This window comes from Motacilla alba, chromosome 7 (genome assembly GCF_015832195.1).
Source record: "Motacilla alba alba isolate MOTALB_02 chromosome 7, Motacilla_alba_V1.0_pri, whole genome shotgun sequence".
NCBI lineage: Eukaryota > Metazoa > Chordata > Aves > Passeriformes > Motacillidae > Motacilla > Motacilla alba.
The window spans coordinates 30,710,519-30,733,883 of NC_052022.1; the positions used below are offsets into that span (position 1 = coordinate 30,710,519).

Consider the following 23,365-nt stretch of genomic DNA (forward strand, 5'->3'; position numbering starts at 1 on the left):
CATTCTTTAGAATGTCAGCCTTGAGAAGTGCTGCTGTTTTTCAGCTCCACACCTTAACTGGTGTCCTGCTTTAAAACCAGTGGTAAGTTGCTTTACTAAAAGGGAACCCTTACATGAACTGCCCTTGAAAACAGAAATCACAAAATTTTTTCAATTTAGCATATAAAAAAAATTAAGCAACTAATCAATTATTTTCCTAGACATTTTATATTCACCCCTAAGGAATCAGTGGCCCCCTCCATTTGTACGTGATGCTGGGACAATTACCAGTGGAGATATGCAGTACAGAAACTCAAGGCACCATTTCTCCCCTCATCAGATGCAGCTACATACCTGTCTATCCTGTGGCATTGCATATTAGAGCTATCAAGGGGATTTGTTGAAAGACAGTCATATTCCACAGCACTGTTCATTCTACAAATTCCAGTGTATTCCTTACTCAGATTTCCCTTTCATGACACGAGAGCACCCTCTCAACAAAAAGACTTTCTTGAGCATGAGACAGTGGAGAAATATTTGGATTTGAGAGTTAGGAGAGGAGCTAACAGATATTACAAAGATCTTCATCTGGTAATACCTGTCTTCAAAGCCTTTCAAGAATTCCAAAGACTATTGAGAGTCATATGCTTTTTCATTGCTTTAATCACACATGTTCGGCCACGGGTGTTCAGAGAACCTGATCTCCTCTTATGACCAGGTGACCCACCTAGTGGATGAGGGGAAGGCTGGGGATGTAACCTTAACTTCAGTAAATCCTGGACACTGGACACTCCACAGCATTCACCTGGAGAAACTATGGCTTGGACAGGCGCACTCTTTTTGGATGCAGGTCCTGAACTTGGATCACAACCCCCTGCAGCACTACAGGCTGGAACAGTGGCTATTAAGGTGCTCACTGGGAAAGGACCTGGGGGTGCTGGTTGACTGCAGCTGAACATGAGCCAGCATGTGGCCAAGAAGACCAGTGGTATCCTGCCCTCTATCAGGAATAGTGTAGCCAGCAGGACCAGGGCAGTGATTGTCTTTCTGTACTCAGTACTGGTGACACCACACCCCAAGCCCTGTGTGCAGTCTTGGGCCCTTCACTACAAAAAAGACATGGAGGTGCTGGAGTATGTCCAGAGAAGGGCAATGAAGCTAGAACACAGGTGTGATGATGAGAGCCTGAGGGAGCTGGGGGTGTTTAGCCTGAGAAAAGGAGGCTCAGAGGTGATCTTATTGCTCACAACCTCACAGGAGGGCATAGCCAAGTAGGGGTCAGGCTCTTCTCCCATGCAAGCAGCAACCGGACAGGGGAAATGGCCTCAAGGTGCACCAGGGAGGTCCAGGTTAAGTGTTAGGAAAAATTTTCTCACTGCAAGAGTGGTTAGGTACTGGACAGGCTCCCCTGGGAAGTGGTGTCACCATTCCTGGGAGTGTTCAAACACTGAGCAGATGTGGCACTTCATAATGAGGTTTAGTGGGCATGGTGGTATTTGGTCAAAGGTTGGACTTGATGCTCTTGGAGGTCTTTTCCAACCTTAATGATTCTCAGACTCTCTGAGAAAGTTCTTTTGCCCAGAGGATGGTTGGGCACTGAAACAGACTCCCCATGCCTGTGGTCACAGCACCAAGCATGACAGAGTTCCAGAATTATCTGGACAACACTCTCAGGCACATGGTGGGATTCTTGGGGCACCCTGTGCAGGGCCAGCAGCTGGACTCAATGATCCCTGTGGGTCCCTTCCGACTCAAGATATTCTAAGGTTCTATTAAATTCCACTTCCCTAGCAGGGAGGAAAAAAAAATTTAAAAAGCCTCCTAAACAGTCAAACTACTGTCAACACCCAGTTTCCAATCCAAAACTGTGATTCAGAAAACACACAACATCGCAGTGAATTCTATTTAAATAAAGGGAGGTTTTAAAGCCTTTTGTAAAACAGCAGTTAACAAAAATAACATATACAACAGTGTCAAAGTACAAGGCTAAAGAAGAGGGAAAATTCCCATGCGGTTCTGGAAACATCCTCTTTTCCACTTACCTTTTTAAGCTGACAGTGTGAGTGCAAAAGCCTTGCAAAGGCACAGATTCTGCAACACACTGCATATGTGAAACAGTAATTGTTTTGAGATTTTTGACATATACTGTGCTGTCATTTGTAAAAAGTGATGGATGAGAAACTGGAAACCTCAAGGAATTAGTAATAGGATATAAAGCATTTCACCTCTGGGTCACCAGTTCAAATTCAACCAGGTTGGTAGTGACCAAAAGTAGTTACCATCTGGCAGCTGTTCTCTGGCTGATGTAAATTGAGTTGAGGGTCTCAGCGCATTTCCTAGTGGACAGGTGTCCTCAGCACAAAAAAACACCATAATTAACTCTCTGTTTGGCTTTCTCAGCAAAGCCACTGAGCAACGAATAGAAGCAAAGGCTGAGCTGTATTCCAGGTTAGAAGGGAAGCAAGTTGCCGGCAGAGCACTGCAGATTCTTAATCATAATTCCTCTTTATATTTTAAGACACACAGATTAGGGAGGGATTTCATTCATCATCATTACACTAAACAGAGTAGCCTTTCCAATTCAAAACAGAGTTTATGTGCTGCTATTTCTGTTCAATTCAGATTTCTTTTCAACATGCAGCTACAGCAGAGTTTGGAAGCACAATGAATGAATGCAAAGTATATTGACATTATTAAAAATGGTAAATTTACCCTAACACACTCACTCTCTAAAAATCCACACTATTACAGAGGACAGGGACACCGAAAAAAACACTGGATTTGGATTATTTCATACAAACTGTTGGTTAAGATTATGCAACTTTGGAAAATAGAGGAAACTTACTTTAAAGAAAACACAAAGATGGCATCCTATAAGTCAACACCAACAACAAAAGAGGTTTTGGGGAAGTCTACTACCTACAGTTATTACAAGACTTTTTACATGGACTTTGCACCCAACATTCTGACTCACAACTCTCTTAAGAAACAAACAAGAGACAGCTTTAGGCAGAACTGCATGTGACCAAGCTTCAAATGTTATGTGTGAAAAACACTGGAAAAAAACCCAAAAAACACTTATGCCAAGTTTTCCTCAACAGGAACTGGAAAATTTACTGAGCCTACTCACGGCCCATCCGTACTTTGCACAAGACATGGGACCCCTTGTGCACAGTATGACCTGCTGATAGGCACCATCTAAACCATCTGTTGCTGAAATATTTTTTGGCTCTACTATATCTAATATGGTTAAAATAAGTATAGTTACTGGGTGTCCTCGCTCATTTTGGCATTTGTGGAATAAAGGCAATTGAAATAGAATTAAAGCATTCCATATCATCAGTCTTACAGAACGCTGATGAAATACCCTTCTATTTCATCAACATCAGTGGTTTGTAGAGACTGAGCTGAGGGCTGCTGGTATTAAACAGAGAAGAGTGTGAAAACTGCAGTTCTAGAGAAGAGCTGGAACTACCAAAAGCTGTGTTTCACCACCTTGGGTAAAACACAGCCAGAGCTCACAGGTTGCTAGAACACAGTATTTGGGGCTGAAGGGTTTGAGGCAGTTTAAGCAGTAGCTGACTTTGAAATGTTCTTAACACGCCTTCAGATAACATTAACTTTAAATAAACTTGCTGAATACTCATGTAAATTATTTCCATTTGGCTGTCTCATTATTCAATATGCTTTCAAGGAACATGGTGATGAAAGAAGAAAAATACCTCTTTCTAACATAACCATACTGGCAAGAGGATCAACATTATCAGTATTCAAAGAATGTCTTGGCAGGATAAACCTTCATAAAAAGAAGGAGCACTAGCTAATCCAAGTTGTCAAAATAGCAATAGTACCTCAAGGGTTGAACTGCAAAGTGATTCATTATTTATTGCTAATGCAAACAAAACATTCTGAGCAGAAAGAGCAATTGAGTCCTTCCTATCTTGGAAGGCCACTAATCAAGAGTCCACAATAAATAAATCTGAGGAGGAATAGAGAATATCTATTTTCTTACCCACTAAAAATCAACCAAAGGCTGGAAGAGGATTGTCTGACCTCTTTTCTGTGAAGAACCACACTTAACGGAAATCCATATTTTCCAAACTAACACAGACATGAAATGTAGGAAGAAGAAAAAATTTCTGGAAATTTCATTCAAAAGCATAAGGCACACGCCTTTTAAAAAACTCAATCAGATATGGTGGAAATTCACCATGCAATGTAGCATATATCCTAAAACCATCTATACTTCAACAGCTCAAAATAAGTTTCTGCTGGAATTCATCAGGCAACCATTTCCAGATGCCTAACCTCAGACACTTTATGACAGCTTCAGCCTTACTACATTCTTCCCCAGTAAAGCCAGGGCTATGCTTTCAGAGAATCACAGAATGGTTTGGGTTGGAAAGGACCTTGCAGATCATCTGGGTCCAACTCCCTGGCCATGGGCATGTTTCTCAAGACCAGCTGCTCAAACCTCATCCAACCCACTATTTCCCTTCAACTTCATATATAATAGAGGACTTTAATAGGTGGGGGGATTTGGTTTTTCTGGGGGAGGGTTGTTTTTAGTTTTGTTTTCTGGTGTGGCTTTTTTTTTTAAGTATCGGTTTTGTAATTTATTTAGAAAACTTCCTTGAAATACATTTTTATTTATACCTTTTTAACTTACTATCTTTTCTAGTCTTTCAGTCCATCTTTCCTTGTCTCCTTCTGTAACAGCTCACCTCTGCTATCTTCTTGCCCTTTTAAGCCCAGGAACCTGACTGTACTCTCAACATGTACTTTCTTCCATTGCAACAGAAAGTACTGGTTCAGCCTCAAGAATCTGGGATTCTAAGAAGTCCTCTGAATAACTGCGTATACAATTTGTCTTTTAAATGAACACAATATCTGTGAGCTACATAAAAAAATAAAGCTATTCTAACAAGTTGATTCTTTCTCCTAGTACACATCTAACAAAAATATAACAAACACACACACAAATAAAATCACCAAGAACACTATTCAGCAGAGTATTACTACAGCACGAATGTTCTGTAGTGTCTGTATGGAAAAAACACTTTCCTGATCCAAATTAGCAATTGTAATGACAACAATATTTAGCATATAAAGACAAAAGAAATAAAGAATATTCATGTTCTGTGATAAGGTAAATCAAATGCACCATTGACCTACTGCAAGTTGCTACACACTGGAAATTCAGAATTTCAGATCTTTTAAAAGGTGTGATACAACAGGTGACTTTTTGTTTTGCAAAGAATGCTAATGACAGTAGATTTTATAAAGCTCAGTTCAGTTTTTAACTTTCAGACTATTTTAAAGCATGTCCACACACAGAGACAGACTACACTTTCTGTCTACTTAAGCCTTTAATTTTCCTGTCTCAGCAATGGCTACTGAGCGACCTCTTGTGATGAAACATTTGAGCGCTCTCTCACTTCTTTTCCTCTTTTTTAAAAAATAAATTAAACTAACAAAAGGCTGGGAGTGCAAAATGAAAAATACAAAAAAACAGCATCATTTTTGTCAGTACAATGAATGAAACTTTTTACCCATTCATATAATCCCTAAAATTGGCTATTGAAGAATGTACCCCTGAAGCTAGTAAGTGGGGTTCAAAAAAACCCCAATCTGCAATGGCAACTATCATGCCACCCTTCATACCATTTTTGCAGGAAGTGTTGAAAAATACAGGTAATCACCTTCTTGTACCTTACTGCCACTGTATTAAAATAAGCAGAGAAAAAACCACCCCAAGATACTCAATAGTCTGATCAAAGGGATGAAATCAAAATACCATAAAGAAAATAGCGTTTGTGACTTGCTGAAGAGGGCAAAAACAAACCACCAAGAAGACAAAATTAGTTTTATTGACCAACATCAGTATTGTGAACCACTGGTAGGTATGCCAAGGAGCTCAATACAATCTTGGATGCAGACACCTCCCAAAATGTCTGGTTTCAAATCCTCAGTGATCTCAATGAAATAGGACTACAAGTAGCTGCTCTTTCTCAGCCTTGAAATACTAATTCTGTAGCCAGCTTTAGTTTTCACAGTATCTACACAGTGATATTTAAAAATACATACATAAATATAATCAAAGCATATTAAACGAGTCCAGAAGAGGAAGGGAAATCTGTTGTCATTTCAGGAAAGCACACAGTGCCTTTTCCTACTCCCACTGCAAAGGAACTGAAGCGTGAATGTTTGATTGATGGGGTAACTGATCAAGTCTCAGTGAGCATGACAAATATCAACAAACAGCATCATAGTAAAGCAGAAACAGAATTGCTGAGGAATCTGGCCACGAGATGTCACTCTCTACTTTGTGGCAACTTGGAAGTTCATTAGCACAGCCTGCCCCTCAGAGGTGTAAGAAGCCAGGGTACAGCCAATGAAATATGTTCTGTTAAATTTGGGTCAGTTTAAGGAGAACGGCTCAACATACCATTTCTGTAGCTGTGGTGTAGAATTACCATTCAGCATGCAGTGAAGTCAAAGTAATCTCCAAGTAACTCCTGCAGTCATCCTCCCAAGTTTAATCAAGAGCAACTAGCTCAACTAAATGTTGTTATAACATGTTCCTGTTCTTACAACAATGACATAAATTGTTTAGAACCTTCCAGCCTTTTTAAATAAAATCATTGTTATGTACTGAGCTCTTATGACTCAGAATACAGCAAGCTGCCTGTATGAACTGTAGCTTTTATCCAGGTAGACAGTCTAAAAGTTAAGTTTTACCAGTTTTTTCAGGTGGCTTTGGTTATTACCTTTTCAGGCCCTGTGGTCTCATAAGGTCTTACTTTGTTTGCAAAACATCACCACCATCTTTACTCACCACTAGCATGTAAAATAATTTTTATACTTCATATATCTAACCAGGCATCTGTTGCAAGACACCAAAAATACCTGAGCCTGAGTTTTAGGAGTTTAACACTAAAATCTGTAGCCATTATAAATATAAACCTATGAAAGGAGAAAGTAAACGGAAGTCCAAAACAAAGCTACGATGAAGAAAAATTTTGGGAATGAAAGATTTTGTGTAAATATTACATGAACTGCATGGATTCATCAGAAACTGATCCTTAAGATAGCTGACAGGAAAAAACTCATTATTACCTTATTATGTGTAAATGTTATCCTCAGGTCTGGTTTTATGATACCATATGCTGTCAGTAGATCTTGGACTTTTTTCAGTTCTTCCTTACATTTTCTATTTGTTGAGTAAAACTGCTTTCTTACGGGAAGATTCTTAAACAAATTTAGGACTGTTACTGTAGTACCTGCAAGAAGGTGATAAAAAATAAAGCAGAAATTACACTGAGAGCAAATTACTGAGTGGATATTGAGGAAACTATTTTTACTGAAACAGGTATGTTTGTATGCTGCCACACTAAATCAGGTTATTAGCATGAGAAGAAATATGCCAAATTAGCAGGCATTACCTCCCAAAAGGTATCTCAAGACTTTTGATTCTTCTCCTTTATTTAGAGTTATGACTGCAGCATTAAGCTTTCTCTCATACACTGTAACAAGAATCAGCACTAAATAAAGCTGTCTCAATACATAAGTTAGCTTTCATTAGCAAAATGATTAATTAACAGACTAGAATCTAATCACACATATCTGGAGGAAAGGGAACACTGTGCTTTAAGGGCCTTCACAAGAATTTGCTTTAGGGTATTACCTGAAGAGCCAAATACCTCTGCTCAAGGTACAGTATACAGTAGGAGGAGGAATATTCATCTACCAACACAACCACACAAATTCCTAGCCCATAAGGATATTGCAAAGCATTAGATATGTTAGAGAACTCAATTTCAATGAAAGACGTGGCATTGCAACCTGCAGGCGTTCTGGCTGTGGAAAATACTATACAGGCTAAATCTTAAAAAGAATCCTTAGTAAAAATTAGGTACACACCCTTCCTGCAGGTTAGAAAGAACCTATGTATGGCAGCAGGGTAATTCTTCTTCCTTTAAGCAAGGATTTTGCTACATACAGAAATGTTACTTTGGTCCTGAAGAAATCTTTCATACTTACACAGAATTGGAGCATTTAATTTTTACAGGCTTTATTTCCACTGTCAGCTTGAAGAAGTGAGTCAGAGAAGGAGAAACTAGTTTATAATTACAATCTAGAACAACTTCCAAGACGTATCATTTCTTACACTATGACAACACATTCTCAGCTGACAGACACAAGGCATGAAACGTTTACAGCTGCAAAGATTTCATACTCAGCCTTTAAGTACCCAACAGGTATTACAACATCAGATAGAGCCTCAGAGAAACACAAAATACACCTGTCACCTTGCAACACCAGAACAGTGATAGCCTACCTTGCCCAAGATGGGAAGGCTTTTTAGAGGTTACATGTCCGTTGCTATCCAAAGCATACTGAATGCTGAAATCATCAGCAGCTGTCTTTGTTGTGACCAAAACCTGAAGAGAGTGATGTAAAAAAAAAACCTACGTTAATCAGGGATAGACAAAGTTCAAAATGAGCTTAGATAAGCTTTGCTACAACACTCACCACACCACTCTGTTACTTTAGTCACCATAATTACATTTAATTAGTTTATAATTTTTTTCTTGAACAGGTATTTCTTACAGGCACAGAAACATTCAGCATTATTCTGCATGTCTCCTGCCATTTAACTAAAAGCATTTCTATCACGCTGATTCACAAAGCACAGCAATTCCTGCTACCTACAACACACACTGCTCTATTTTCTATTCTAGCACAGATTAAATAAACTTTATCAATTGACAGTTCTGCATTTTTACCCTCCGTGAGACAAACACACTAGGACAACTTAAATTGATGTGAGATTCCACAAACTTAAAGATTACTCTCAAACAAACAATATATTATCTTTCCACACCTAAACGTATCTGGCAATCAGTCACAGCAAGTTTTGTAAGCTATTAAGGTAATGCACAGATTGCTTTAGCAAGAGCAGTCGTAAATCAGAGTTCAGTTACCAACACTGTGAATAACAGAACCACTGCCCTTTAACCACCTGGAAGATGAAGTTTAATACACATACAGAGTTTCAGGATATTTTGGTTTATTTCAGTGTCTCACATGAATCATTCAGCATTCAGTCATGCCCCTGGAGACAAAAACAATAATTGATTAACTGGGAGTTACAGTATTGCAGACCTATTTAAGGGCCAATAGCAAAGACCTTCAAACTGAAATTTCAGGGGGCAGTTTGGGTAGGCAGAACACAATTAATGACAGGAGTGTTAATTAACATAATTACTGATACAAGAAGTAATACTTATTAAAGCACTTCATACACTCAGGCCACCTCCCATCTCTTATGAAACATACCATAGAGCTGATTAGAAGCTCTGAACAGATGGCATTTTGATCTGAGAGCTCATTAGAAGGAACCAATGATTGAGGTCTGTCATCATCTATCAAAACACCAACACTTTTGAAAGCATCTTTGGAAATCTCCATCCAAATACACAACCCACTCCTGCCTAGTGCAAGGTGAATGCGGCCCAAGGTACCAAGGAGTGAAGCTGTACCATCATCTCTCCCAACCTCAACAGCTGATGCTCCCAACCAGACACAGGCATTGGTATCTTCCTGCAGGATCTAATCCTCAGCAGACTTGCACCCTAAACTTGACCTTGGTGCAGCATGAATTCAGAAAGGGAGAGTGCAAGAGATCTGGCAGATGCTGTGCCTTTAGCAGCCTGAACGCTTTTCAGATGATTTTGAACAAACGTATTTACTTTCAGCCAACGAGTAAAGTAGCAAATGTCAGTACACTGCCAATCCTCTTAATACAAACACATGGCTCAGACTCAGATAGGTCAGGTAGCAGGTTCCTGTTTACTCACAGGGACAAAGTTTGTGCAATTGCAGTCACATACATGTCAAAGAGCAATAAGGAGCCCAGCAAGATCCCATGACTGCTGATCACCTAGATAACAAGGCAGAAATCATTACTGGAATGGTGGCTATGTGGGCCATCAGCTCCCTGAAATCACTTCTCCTGGCCATCACCTGCTGCTCCTCTCTTGATTTACCCTAATTCAAGTAGCAAAGCCAGCCATACTCTTTGACACGATACTCCCTGACACAAAAGGAAAGAGAATACAACACAATCTGTCTGTTACCTGTTCTGACTGAGCAAAATAAACACAGCACTGCTGTGACCTGTGTGACAGAAAGGCAGGACTGACACAAACAAGAAACTTGTATGACATGGCGTCTGGAGCTGGGGAGAAAAGAAGCATACACAAGCATAACCCTGGCAAGTCATTGGAACATTTAAACTCTTTGCACAGAATAAAACTTCCCTGAACACATTCAGGCAACAAAAATCATAACACAAAGGCTACACATTTATTGCAAGTGCTCACTTCTGATATGCTGCAAATCGATCCCAAAGCTTCCCCACGGAAACCGTACGTTGTCAGCCTTTCAAGGTCCTCAGAAGAGCTGATTTTTGAGGTGTAGTGTTTAACCGCCATAACTGGGACATCATCAACCTTGATTCCACTGCCATTGTCTCTTACTTCTATTTTGCTAAACCCGTAATTCTCCTAATAAAAGAACAAAACACAAAGGAGCAGTAAAACAACTGAATTGATGAAGATTTAATTTTGAAGCAGCTAAGGTTACAGCTTCTAACTATCCATACAGAAGTGGAAGCTGTGCTTGTTTGGAGAAACTCAGCAACCATTAAATGTCTCTGTTTAAGGAAAAAAAAGAAAAGGAAAAAAACACCATGTTAGGATAACAGCGATGGTTTCTCTAATTAAATAACATAATTCATCTCCTGTGATTTGGAAACAGCAAAACCTAAGCTCAAAAGGACACTTATAGCTGGAAAGCTGAAGATTTTTTTGTGTCTTTTCACCTCTCTTACCTACTTGGTATCAATTTTTTTGAAATCTTGAATGCAGCTCTGCATCCATTGAATTCAACAGACCCTCACTTCACACCATTTTCAATTTCAACTTTGATTGATGTGATTTCACTACATTTTCTAAGTTCTACTTTCCAAGTTCAATACACAGAAGCTGGAATTCTAATGTGGGGCAAGGCATGAATTGTAAGGGTAATAAAAAAGCTTGTAAAGAGATATGCTATTTTACAAAAAGAAGTAAAGATTCCCAGAGGCTCTTTTAAAACAGCCTTCAAGGAAGCAAAGTTCAATCTTTGTGATTTACCTTTACATACATGTAAGGCATATTTTACTGAATTTCAGTTTAAATATGTCATTCCAGTAAGCACCAGCATAAATAAGGTAAAATTCTGAAACTCAGATATTTACAACAGCTAAATGAAAGATGAAATTTAGGCTCTGTAACATCTCAAACAAGTGCAGCAAAAAATTCTTCTTTCCAGCTACATTATAGTCTGCACAAGTGAGCAGCATCTCAGCTGGAGATCATCACAAGCCAGAAGGAGAAAGTACTCAGAACTGCAGGATAACTAACTAAGCTTCTTTCACAGAAGCAAGACTGGCTCTTTGAAAAGATTATGATGCAACACACAAAAAATGTGCTGTAGTGTGTAATACATCTAGGTGACCTTACAACTAGTTTTGCTTAGAAAGATTATCTTAAAACAGTGGCTGCCATCACTGATGCTGGACAGAGCATGTGATGGTTGATCACTGAAAGCAGGTTAATTATACAGAATAAACTTTGCTGTCCTACCTGGGCCTATCCTGAAAACAGTTATGAAAAATTATAATGTACTCACAAAGTTATTTCTTGAAGTAAAAAAAAAAAAATGCAATCAATACCAAAAGAATGGTGTCTGAAGAAACCATCTGCATTCACACATAATCTGATTCAGGAAACATCAAAAGCCTCTGAGGTAGGCTCAGAACCACAATACACAAAAAACAACAGAAATATGGGAACATTTCGCTTTCTGTTTTAGTGAATGGTGCAAAAGCTGTCTTCAGGTGAAAAACAATACTTTTGCTCATATTTGAGTCACTTCCTACTGGGCAGCAAAACAGAACTAAGCAATACACCTCAACTGAGCACAAAAACACATAAGGAAATAGAGCAGGAAACCCTCTACCCTGCTGCTGTATGTGCTAATGAAAGGTTTGAAAATTTTACAATGAGCCTCTATTTTCCATTCTAATTTTTACTTTCTGACCAGTTAGTTGTTTAAGAAAAGTGAGATTTATCTTGAATCAAAATGTTACATAAATGATTCTCTCTTTCTCTTCTCATCTTAGAAGAGATTACTTGTGCATGTTTTATGTAAATGTTATGTAAATATGCTTAAACTTTGTGTTTTGTAACACCTTCCTTTATGAGCTGGATCTTACCAAGGTTATGAACCCATGAAATGTTTCAGTTGCTCTGCCAGCTCACTGATGCCAATCAGTATGATTCAGCTTTGGTACACAGTGCAAAGATGCCAAATAACATCACCTATGGCCAATCAAGACTGAAATATCAGCCAAAGCTTCCACTACAGTTCACCACTGCCACGACTCTTATCTGAGACCCATTCCCTCTTCAGGTTAATTCCTGACTGTCTGTCTGTCAGAAAGCAATTGTTATCTTTGTTCAGGCAAATTGGATAAACTATGCCCTCCTACTCCATCTGAGAAAGATTAAAACAATGAAAATGCTGCAGTTTCAGGCAAAACCCATCAAGCTGTAAAATGGAATTTCAAAGTTTCTGTTCTCTGTTATGCTTTTGAACTAATGCAGAATTAATGTGGTCATTGACCTCTATTACATGGTCAGAGTTATTTTAATTTCCCATTAAAAATACCAGAAAAAAATCCATTGTTTTACAGTATTACTGTCTAGATTTGTACAGAGTGCAGGTTTTCTCCTCTCCCCTATTACCCACAGAAGAATAATCAACAAATTTCTTTTCAATGTTGACAACTTGCGTAAAGCCATGTTTGTTTGTTTGGAACTACAGTGTTTTGGATTGGGCTGGACTGACACAAGTATGTAAGAGTAGTGCAGATGCACTGAAAATGGTTAAAAATGCTCTTTTTCATTGATTTGGGACAAAGCTGGTCACTGTTCTCTAACCCACACTAGTTAGAGGGCTCTCTCCTCTGCAAGGTTTGTTCCAACCATTCTGGAACACTCCAAAACCTTACTGTTCACTTCCTGCAGTTACTGATCAGCTCCCAGGATCTGACCCCAATCCCCTTTACCCCCACAACTGTGTACACACTACTCACTTTGGAATTACTCAAGAAGCAAGATACTCTGCAATCCAAATATTGAGAAGACAGAGATTATGAGAGACCACAGCAAAGACAGAACATCTTCAGCTCACTCAAAACAGTAACAAACACGTTCCCTGGCATCTACAGGAAAGCATTCTCACATGGAACAACTCTAGACTCATTCAGAAAATACAGCAGACATGGTCAAAGAAACAAGGAGAAACTGAATTGCCCTCCTAGTTAAGAGCTTTTGTCTAACACTTAATTCAAGAATATCCTATGCATTCACTGTTATTTGCAGAAAGGAAACTGGATACAATTCTGAACACATGCATTTATACAGGATATGGTAACACTTCTTTCCTACTAAGCAGGAGATACTGCTACTATACAGCTACTGACAAAATACTGCAAAAGCAGAAACAGGACAGCAGGGGAGCTGATCAGTTACCCATTTCACCCAATTTGTTGGGAAAAAAAGCTCAAATTCTTTATTAAAAGTAATATTTTCTATTGTCAGAAACTATCCCTCAATGACACATCAACTTTTTTGAACAGCTTATAAAAATATTTAGAAGTAGCCAGAGTTCACCATGCTAATTAGAGATAGGGTGGTGATTTGTATTACAAAAACATCTTTTGTTTTGAATGGCCAGCAAGCTTTTCCACTGTTTCCATTTTCACCTTTCTTACAATACTTTGTAAATGAGAATTAAATACGTCAGCCTAACAGCAAACTGAAGTCCAACAACTTTTAAAACGGGCTATTAGTCAGAAAACATAAATTTTAAGTAGGAAAAGGAAGATTAAGAAAGCTGACAGTTTTTTTTCCCCACAATACACTCAGAAGCACAAATATGCCTTACTGTTTCAGAGCAGGGCCTCAAAAACACAAATGGAAGCTAATTTTGTACCATTTTTACTTGAAGTAAAAATATATACATATAAATATATACTAATCATTGCCATTCCCCAATTACAATGGCCTAAAAAACCACATTTGCAGTGGGACAATTTTCTTGGCATCTAATTCTATATCCAAATCTTTCTGAGAGAAAGACTTACCAGTTTAATATCAATGCCTGTAGCACTGGCATCCAAGGAATTTTCTATCAGCTCCTTTACCACACTGACAACTGAAGTAATCACCTGAGAACTCGAAAGGAGCCGAATTGTCTCTCCAGGCAGCTGCTTCATGGTGGAAAGATTCAGCTGCACAAAAAATAACAGAAAAAGAATGTAAAAGGAACACTACAATTACACAATTCTAAGAAAGTGTTTCACGGGAACGCTGAAATGTAGAAAAACACAACATTATGTCTGGAAAGTGAAATTTTCAAGTTACAGTAGGAACCAGCTTCCTCTGCAGTCAATGGGTGTTGGGAGAGAAATGGGGAGGCAACACACTGGTGCTGAGGAAAAAACATATTCAATGGCAATGGGATCTACTGGCAAAAATAAAAACCAAACCAAAAGAGTTCTCTATTACAGTCTTGCCTCTCTGATCTGATGTACTGTGTGCCCTCAGGCAGGTTATTTATTTCTGTCACCCTATCTCTCACTTGAAAATGAAGATGCCTTATAAACCAGTGGAGGTTTCTTCTTTAATTATTGGAAGTACAAAAGGTTATAAATTTCTTGCTATATTATAGAGACACTCTCCCATGAAGAGACTGTACACTGATCTGTGACTTTTAGCATACATTTCTGTTTAAGTACCTACATTGACACAAACAGCCAAGCCCCAGGAAAACTATTTGGCTGATCCTTGTAGCTTGCCACAAAAGAATTCAACTACAGTTCTATATACATGTGAGAGAGGCAGGGGAATGGTTCAGACAGGTTTCTTCCCTTCTCTGGTTTATGTCATATAATGCTATTTACACTGAAAGGCACACAATCCTGGCAGCCCTGGCTTTCCCATTGATTCAGTCCAAGGCATCTGCTGAAGAACACAGACTGCACACTCAGCACCTGTCCCAAGGATATGAGCACACGTGGAGGAATGGAACAAACACAGATTTCCTCCTGACACAGCCAGGTCCTGGTGAGGGATTGCAGCCAACACCCCTAAGCATCACTGCCCTGCAGGGTATTTGCAGCTGATACAACAATTACAGGACGTTTCTCTGCCTCAACATCCTTCTAAAGACAGCTACTCTTTAAACATAAAAGATAAAGTGAAAATGTGGTTACTTGGCTTTGCTGGGGGAGGAAGTACAGTGTTATGAAGTACAACCAGCACTGAAACTTTTCTAGGAACAGCTACAAAGGGGGTTTCTCTTTATTATAGTTATCTACATTGCAAAGGCAGTTTGCCTTCCAAATGTGGTAAAAGGATCCGATGAATCGTTTTTCCACCAACTAGAAAACAAGAGGAGTGGGAGAAAAGGTGCTTTGCTGAAGATGAGCCGATGTTAATATCACGTGCACGTGTTCACAGAGGCAGGTTTTGAGGCATTCACATACTGTATAGGACTCCTGTGTCAAGTGCTTCATGATGTACTCATGGGAGTAAATCAGAGGGCAGCTGGATGTCTCTCCATCAAAAGACACTGACTAAGATACAGGAGGATCTTAAAACAGAAATGCTGCAGACCTCAAAGGCAAATTTTCTATGAGGCGTGACTGATGCAGGCAGCTTGGGAGAGGAATCAGCTCCCGGCCGTGTGGCGTCCCCTTCCCTGGAACCCAACTGAGGGACGCAACGCTGGCCACATCTCGGGAACACCTCCCGGGAGGCACAAAGGGACCTCTGAAACGCCTTACCCATGGAAAGGCATCCAACCTATGATGCCTTTTAGCTAAGAGACACGTACCTCAGCTCAGGCCACCTCACTACTCCGTAACTCTTCACGGACCAGAGGGATTAGAGCAGTGCTCTGTGGGAAAGCACAGCATTTTCTGCGTGGGAGCCCCACCACTGACCTAATCCCCTACAGCAAGTCCGACATGCCAAAAACTGCGCTCCTACACACCCTCAGCTAAACCGGGAATAAAATCTCCCTAAATTTCACGGTTCCGGCCCCACAGACGTCTGGAGCCACACCAAGAACCCCGCCCCCCCCCCCCCTCCGAGCACCGCCTTCCTCAGGGGCCCTCCCTCAGCACGCACTGAGGCATTTCTTCGGTTTACGAGACGAAAAAAACGGGCGAAAAGCTGCAGATAAACCCTGCGGGCCCTCGAGTTTACCCCAGACCACAGAGCCGTCCGCAGTTCCCGGTTCTCGCTGCGAGAGGCGAGGCGCTCGCCGCTCCCCGGGGCCTGCCCGGCCTCTGCCCAGAGCCGCCCCGGCCGCCCGCCCGCGGGAAGCGGCGCCCCGGCCCCGGCGCGGCCTCAGCGCGGCGGCGGCGCTTCCCTCCCGCTCCCGTTCCCGCTCCCGCCCCGCGGCTGCGCTACCTGCGCGCCCGCCCCGCGCCCGTGGGCGGTGCGGACGGCGCGGCCCGGCCCCTCCGCTCCCCTCCCGACCGGCCCTGCCCACGGGCACCGCGGGCTCTACCTGCGGCCGGCGCCCGACGCTCCGCTCCGGCTCCTCGGCGGCCGCGGGGCTGCGGAAAGGTGGGGCCGCGGCGGGGGGCGGAGGGACGGGCGGCCGGGGCCGCCTGCGCGCCGGGGCTGGGGAGAAGGCCACGGGCACGGCCGGCCTGGGGCAGCGGCGGGGCCGGGGCGGCGGAGCGGGGCCGGCGGGGGAGGGATGGCAGAGGAGACGCGGCGGTGCAGCGAGCTGCCCCTCGGATCGGGCTGGAGTCGTGGCGTGGAGCGGGAAGGGATGGTGGGTCACGTCAAGATGTCTGTCTAGGTGCTGGCTCGGCGGGTGCTGCATCCCGGGGAGAGAGGAAGAGCCTCGCGTCGCCCATCCCAGGTAATGTGTGCCCTGCAAGTGCGCGGCTTGGAATGCTTTGAGACAGGTACTGGGTAAGGTCGGCAGTGCCCCGGTTCGGGTTCAGGTTCAGCGTAGCTATTTTTAATCTACTGCTGTTCATATTGCAGAATACTCGGGTATTTTACATTTATTTTATACTCCATACCTCACTAAGTAAGTGTCAGAAACAAACTTCCTACCGAAAGCAAGCTTGCTTTTGGTGGTTAAACGGTGCTTTTGTATTCTGATTCAGATAATTGCTAAAAAACCCCACTTCATCCCACTCCCACAAATGAATATGCGTAGTCCCAGAGATCACGCGAGTTTTAAGTAAGCAGTAGTTTAGGGTTTTTCTTAAAATTATAATTACAAATTTTACCACAATAGAATGAGAGTGGCACTGTAGGTAAGTTCTGTCAATTTCCTGGATCTATCAGCATATGAAATTATCCTGTGTATCTCTGCATGTGTCTTTTGCTTAGAAAACTTTTGAACCTGTTTTCTAATTTCAGGCAGATTTAGGAGATGGAAATGTCTGTCTGGAAACTAATAGATGGGGAGGGAAGGGAATCTGCACTTTGCTTCAAGAAAAAGAGGTGTAGATTACTCCTTCATTACTCCTTCTAGAAGTAGGTGGCTGGGCAGTTGGTATATGCAGAATTCTTTACCAACCATTACATGAACCAGAAAGAGGAGGAAGATTGTCTGATGTGGGAAGTGGAAAAGAGCTCTGGATGTTGTCATGGATGGAGAAACTTAATTCAGAGCATAAAAGTTATTAGCTTGGTTTCTTACAGCTTTGCAACTTTAGCTTCTGACATCACAGCTTACTATTTTTTTTAATGTCCCTTCTGTAGCAGGCTTGTGAGTTTTATTTGTTTGGACTTGTTTTAAACAAATGGTTCCCAACTGTCCCTTTGTACTAATTTCTCTATAAACCATAGTTCGAAGATCTTGAGGTAGATCCTGCTTTATGCACTGTGTTCTCTCCAGACCTGCTTCTTTAAAGCAGCTCTTTCCCACATTTGAAAATTGCATATGTTAAGTCCTCCTCCGTAACAGTAGTCTCAGCCTTCAAACAGATCTGTTTTATAGGGTAAAAATGAACGTAGGAGTTGCCCACAGCGAGGTAAATCCAAACACTCGAGTGATGAACAGCCGTGGAATGTGGCTGACATACGCGCTGGGAGTCGGCATGCTGCACATTGTCCTGCTCAGCATTCCCTTCTTTAGTGTCCCCGTCGCTTGGACTTTAACAAATGTCATTCACAACCTGGTGAGTACCCTCTCTTGCAACAGAGTTGGAATAGTGGTTGTTCATAAATACTTACTTTCAGTAGCAAGGGAAGAGGAAAGTAGCCAGTCTGTGTGGACAACGAGATCTGCTATCCAAAACACCACCTCTCCTTGGCCTATTCACAAAGGACTGGCTGTTTTGGGGAGGAGGAGTGATACACAGCCACTCTGAGTTTAAGCATGAAAGACATGAAATATTCTTTATGTAGTCATGTATTCTTTTAAATGGTGTTTAATTAGGCTGGAAGGTTGCAAACATAAAATCATCATGCCAACCAACTTTCACAGTGTCCGGTATATTATTAGACAGCTGTGCTGAATCCATAAACTACCACATTTTTAATTCTTGGACACTATCTACTGATTTTTCCACATAAATCTGTTAGTATCCTGAAATATTTAATTTTAGCAGCATACCTATTTTCTTTAACAGAAATGCTTCTATTCTCTTTCTTCTAGTTTTGCTTTCTGGCCAAGCTGCATAATTCAGAATACAATGTTGTCACCATACAGGACATGAGAGAAATCTCATTTGAAAGCAGTGGGAAAAACTGAACTACTTTTACCCCAGCCCTGAAACCATTTGTTATCCAGAGGCTTGTGACTTGCATGATGACTTTTGTATGCAAAAGATGTTGTGAGCTGCTTTCTGCTCCTCTCCCCGGGATGCTATCATTTTCCTGTAGCCACTTAAAGTAGTGCAGCTATCTATAATGGTCCTGCCATGCTTAGAGGAAAGAGGGACATAACCCAGCAATTTAGATGATACTTGAGGTTTGCTAGCTCAGCTTTCTAACATTACCAGCAAAGAAGACAAAAAGATAGTTCTTTCCTTATTTAGGAAAATGATAGTTCACTGAGGATGGGTAATGTCCTCTTGAATGTAAAGTTTTAATTTTTATTTGAGCTTTTTGTTTTTTTAGATAGGTTTAAAACTACTGGTGGAATTGTAACTGTCATTAGAGCATTTTGTGTGTTATCTTTGACAGCATCAGACATGTCTAACTTCAGAAGATGTTGGCAGAGACAAGTATTACTAAATATTTCCCACATGCCTTACTGAACTCATTGCAAGTAGCTGTAATGACAACAGGGATGAGAGCATGCACTGGCAAGTAGTTTTGTAGTGGAACACTAGAAAATGAGTATAAATTGCACTGTTGGATATTTCAGAATTTAAATGGCACTTCTTTTGGAAACAAATCCTCAAATGGTTTGACAAAAAAGAAAAAAAATCCTGGATTTTCACTAATGGAAAACTTATAGCTGACCTTGAAAGCATTTTTGATGGTTCTTTCTGCAAGTACCACTGGAAATAAAATGTAGAGTAAGCATTTGGATCTGTCCTAAAAGTGTCTTTATGGTTATTAAAATAGACACTGCAAACGTCATGAATCAAAAAATTAGTTAAACAAATCAATTGTCCTGGGTTCACAGGGCTCTGCTCTGGAGAGGCTGTTCCAAAAAAAGGTGAAAGGAGACCTGAAGTGATATGCTGAGATTTCACCTCCATTATAAGAATTTGGAAGAAATGTGATTTTTTTTTTTCTGTATAAAGCTTTCTTAAGAAAATTTTTTGTATGTGCATCGAAAGAGAAGGAAATCTTTGATATTGTCTAATAGAGACTCTTCCCTGGAGTTTGTGTGCTCTCTTTGATAGAAAACAAGTGGTTTTTTAAAACTGGAAGAGGGTGTACTCTCCTGTTTGAAACCAAGAGGCCCAAATTAGTCTTACAAAACAAACCAGACATGGCATGTTCCCATCAACAGAAACAGTCACAAGGAAAGTCCAGCATGTTTAAGGAGAAACAGCAAAGAGGTGGACAGATGGTATTCAGCAAAATGCTTAGTCAGTTTCTTAGGTTTTGAAGCTGGTGAGGGGCTGAGAAAGCTTGCAGAAGTTGGTGTGATATTGTCAGTGTTTGTAGGTAGATTTTTGCTTTATGCACACTCTACTAGTCACTCGGTTAACACTGTGCTAGGAAAGTGGTGATACAAATCAGCAGCCCCACACTTGTTACAGTGCTTGTTAAAATTCTGTTGAATTCAAGGAACTTTTGCCTACTAGTGTAGAAGGCAAGGGAGTGGATTGGATGTCACACACACTTGGGCTTTAATTCTGACTCTGCACAGTCTCAGGCAAATGGCTTCTTGTCTCTTCCTTCGTCTTCAATAATTTGTCATTACAGGCTAGCAGCTCTTCTGGGTGAGAATTCACTCACTCTTTTTTTTTATTGTTTATTTTTTAAATTTTATGATGTATTGAACAATGTAACAGTTATTTAAAAATATTAGTAAAAGTGCCTCTGTATTCACTTTTTATTTTCCCCAGGGAATGTATGTGTTTTTGCATGCAGTAAAGGGAACTCCTTTCGAAACACCTGATCAGGGCAAAGCTAGGCTACTAACACACTGGGAACAACTGGATTATGGAGTACAATTCACATCTTCAAGGAAGTTCTTCACAATCTCTCCTATAATTCTGTGAGTTCAAAACTGTGTTATAGATCATAAAGCCATGATTTCAAAAGCTGCAGCATAATGGGTTGCAATTTACAGTCTAAAAGCATTTTCTGTCTTTTTTTCTTGTTTGTTTATTACTACATCACAGCTGTAGGGAGTATTTATTTGCAGGCTATGTAATCAACAATCTGCTTTTGACACTCCACATACTGAAGTCAAAGTTTGTAAACACTTATTAATGGGGCAGGTTTTAATGATGAGAAATGTTGTGAGGAAAACTTTCTGTTAAGTCTTGGATTTCTTTAAGAGATTGTGAAGTCATTAATATTGAAAATCTAAACTAATTGCTTTTGTGGCAGCATTTATTAACCGTTTTGCAACTTGTGAGCTAGAAATGTGTCAGTCCTCAGTGAATGGGATCTGGTGTCAGTTTTCTGTTTACACAATGCAAATGGTGTAGGAATTCTATATACCTGTCTCTGGTGATAAAAGTGTGGTTGTGTAACTAAGAAAAATCAGATACATATTTAATATCCCCCTCTAAAAGTCTTTCTGTTTGTCCCTGAAGAAAATTTACATGTCTACTTATATGGCAGAGTGAGAGGGGAGGGAAGATCCTGCATGATATTTAGAAAGTTGCCTCATAAAGGACAGAAACTGAGAAAATATATATAACTCCTCAAGGTGTGGAGAAGTGCTGGAAGAAAACAGTAAACTAAGAGTTGCTTTTTAGCACCTTGAGAGGTATGGGAAGGAAGAGACTTAGATTACTATAATTTTGCTGTAGGTACTCTAAAACCTCAGGTGAGATATTTAATACAGATGTTAACCAGTAAAATCTTACTAATCGCTAAAGCACTTCTTTCAACTCTGCTTTGTATGTGTTTTAGACAAGGCTGCCATCAGCCTAAGCTTGCTCCCTTTTCTCCTGCAGGTACTTCCTGACGAGTTTCTATACCAAGTATGATCCCACTCACTTTATCCTCAACACAGCCTCTCTCCTGACCGTGCTTATCCCCAAGCTGCCACAGTTGCATGGGGTTCGAATCTTTGGCATCAATAAATACTGAGCAGAAGGTTCAACACTGGCTGCCCCTGACATGGCTACTGCTGCTCCCCGGGTGAAGGAAACGAGTAGTCTGCTGTGCTGAGTATCTCATCGTAGCCGGGGAGAGATGCTTTTACGTCTGAGATACAATTCCTGCTTCCTGCAGCATTGTCTGGGATGAAAATCGACTTTGTAAGAAGATGCCTTCAGATATTTCAATGTGGATTGGAAATGTGTAGAAGAAAGATTTTCATGAAGAACTGGGCAGGCCCAGTTCTAAAGCTTAATCCCCACCAAGACTGTATGTGTGGCTGATGCAAGTGGCTTGTAAGGAAGGTTCAAGTAACAGCTGAAATGGAGAGCAGAGTTTCACAAATACCCATCATCCATAATGCAGGTGGTAACTTTACATATAAATCCAGAATCCTCGATGCCAAGGACTGGTGAGGCCATATTCTTAGATTAAGAGAAATTAGGTAGTTTCTGCTGTAATGGATTGTAAGTGGTTGTGCTTGTTTTTGCATTGTAAAAGTTTGTCCCACAGTAAGTACTGTGACAGCAAGCGTAAATTGATGGTATAATTCCTGCCTTCTCTGTTCTTGTGGTCTTTTAATTTTATTTTTTTTTTGTCACAATAACTGAACAAAGTCCTTAACTGCCAGCTCAGGGGAGTTCCACATCAACTCAAGAGCTCAGTTTATGTACGCTTTTACATGTTGCCACTGTTGTGTTTATTTCATTTTGCTTATCAGGATACTGACTTTTCTATGTGTAAGTGGGACATCCTGAAAAATTGCAATTGCTTTTTAGGTGTGAATTTCTGACTGTTTTCTCTGATATTCACTGATGGGTTATTTTTCAGTAGCTGAGAGGCCTGTGAGGTGGTGGGGAAAGGCTTGCTGCTGTTGTAGGAGAAGGTGCTCTGTTACAGAGCAAGTGTCTGAACACAGAAGCTGTGTAGGTCATAAGCTAGAATAGAAGCTGAACTAGAAGTAAGTGAGTAGGCAAATCACATGGACTAACTATGCTTTTGCAGAAAAAGGTATAGATAACTTGCATGTCTTGGAAATGTGGAGGAATGCTGTGTTTTAGGGGTACTGTGTAGTTTGGGGTAATCTTGTATATTATCAGCTCTGTAATTAAGAGTGGAGGAGGTACATCTACTGCTCTGAGCGCTTTTTTCTCTGTCGTGGAAAAAAGATGAATTCTGAAGTCTGCTGTGTGTCTGCCAGCCCGAACCAGCTCAGATTTAACGGAAGACCCCATTTAAGACTCGATTTACATTTTGGTTGCAGTGGCAGCCAGTGAGCTGGAAAAAAAAAATTAAAAATATCAAAAGACAAGCCTACAGTGGTGTACTTACTTGTTTTCTACAGCAATTTTCTGGCTATTTACTTTATCGATAAAGATGCTGTTAAAAAAAAAAGGGCAATGAGTTACGAATTTTCTTTATCAATTGGAAGTAATTAGTTCTGTCTGTTGCTTGCATAGAAAGCGGTAACCGGCTGATTTTTAAATAAT

The 23,365-nt window shown here is 40.6% G+C and overlaps 2 protein-coding genes across 6 annotated transcripts in view; one reads left to right on the plus strand and one right to left on the minus strand.

Annotated features, from left to right (window-relative positions):
• PMS1 (PMS1 homolog 1, mismatch repair system component) overlaps positions 1-17,037 on the minus strand; it is a 44,284-nt gene extending 27,247 nt beyond the window's left edge. The window contains exons 1-6 of one of the 5 annotated variants that reach the window (XM_038142308.1): positions 16,368-16,551; positions 15,994-16,056; positions 14,240-14,386; positions 10,368-10,550; positions 8,321-8,423; positions 7,099-7,262 (exon numbers count right to left, since the gene is read on the minus strand). In XM_038142308.1, the coding sequence (XP_037998236.1) occupies positions 7,099-7,262; positions 8,321-8,423; positions 10,368-10,550; positions 14,240-14,371 (582 nt within the window). In that variant the 5' untranslated portion in view covers positions 14,372-14,386; positions 15,994-16,056; positions 16,368-16,551. Of the gene's footprint in view, positions 1-7,098; positions 7,263-8,320; positions 8,424-10,367; positions 10,551-14,239; positions 14,387-15,993; positions 16,057-16,289; positions 16,552-16,574 lie in introns of those variants that run through there. The other 4 variants (XM_038142306.1, XM_038142309.1, XM_038142307.1 and 1 more) reach the window with 4 other exon arrangements.
• ORMDL1 (ORMDL sphingolipid biosynthesis regulator 1) lies at positions 16,578-23,270 on the plus strand. The gene is made up of 5 exons (XM_038142315.1): positions 16,578-16,733; positions 16,975-17,037; positions 18,133-18,313; positions 20,666-20,817; positions 21,731-23,270. Exons 3-5 carry the CDS (start codon positions 18,140-18,142, stop codon positions 21,864-21,866), a joined length of 462 nt encoding a protein of 153 aa, XP_037998243.1. The 5' UTR covers positions 16,578-16,733; positions 16,975-17,037; positions 18,133-18,139; the 3' UTR covers positions 21,867-23,270.
• The last annotated feature ends 95 nt before the right edge of the window (positions 23,271-23,365 follow it).

Excerpts from the sequence above, each read along its gene's own strand:
- ORMDL1 (XM_038142315.1), top strand. The coding sequence starts at position 18,140 with ATGAACGTAGGAGTTGCCCACAGCGAGGTAAATCCAAACACTCGAGTG. Across the intron at positions 18,314-20,665 it reads CAAATGTCATTCACAACCTG|GGAATGTATGTGTTTTTGCA; the intron begins GTGAGTACCCTC and ends TATTTTCCCCAG. Across the intron at positions 20,818-21,730 it reads ACAATCTCTCCTATAATTCT|GTACTTCCTGACGAGTTTCT; the intron begins GTGAGTTCAAAA and ends TTTCTCCTGCAG.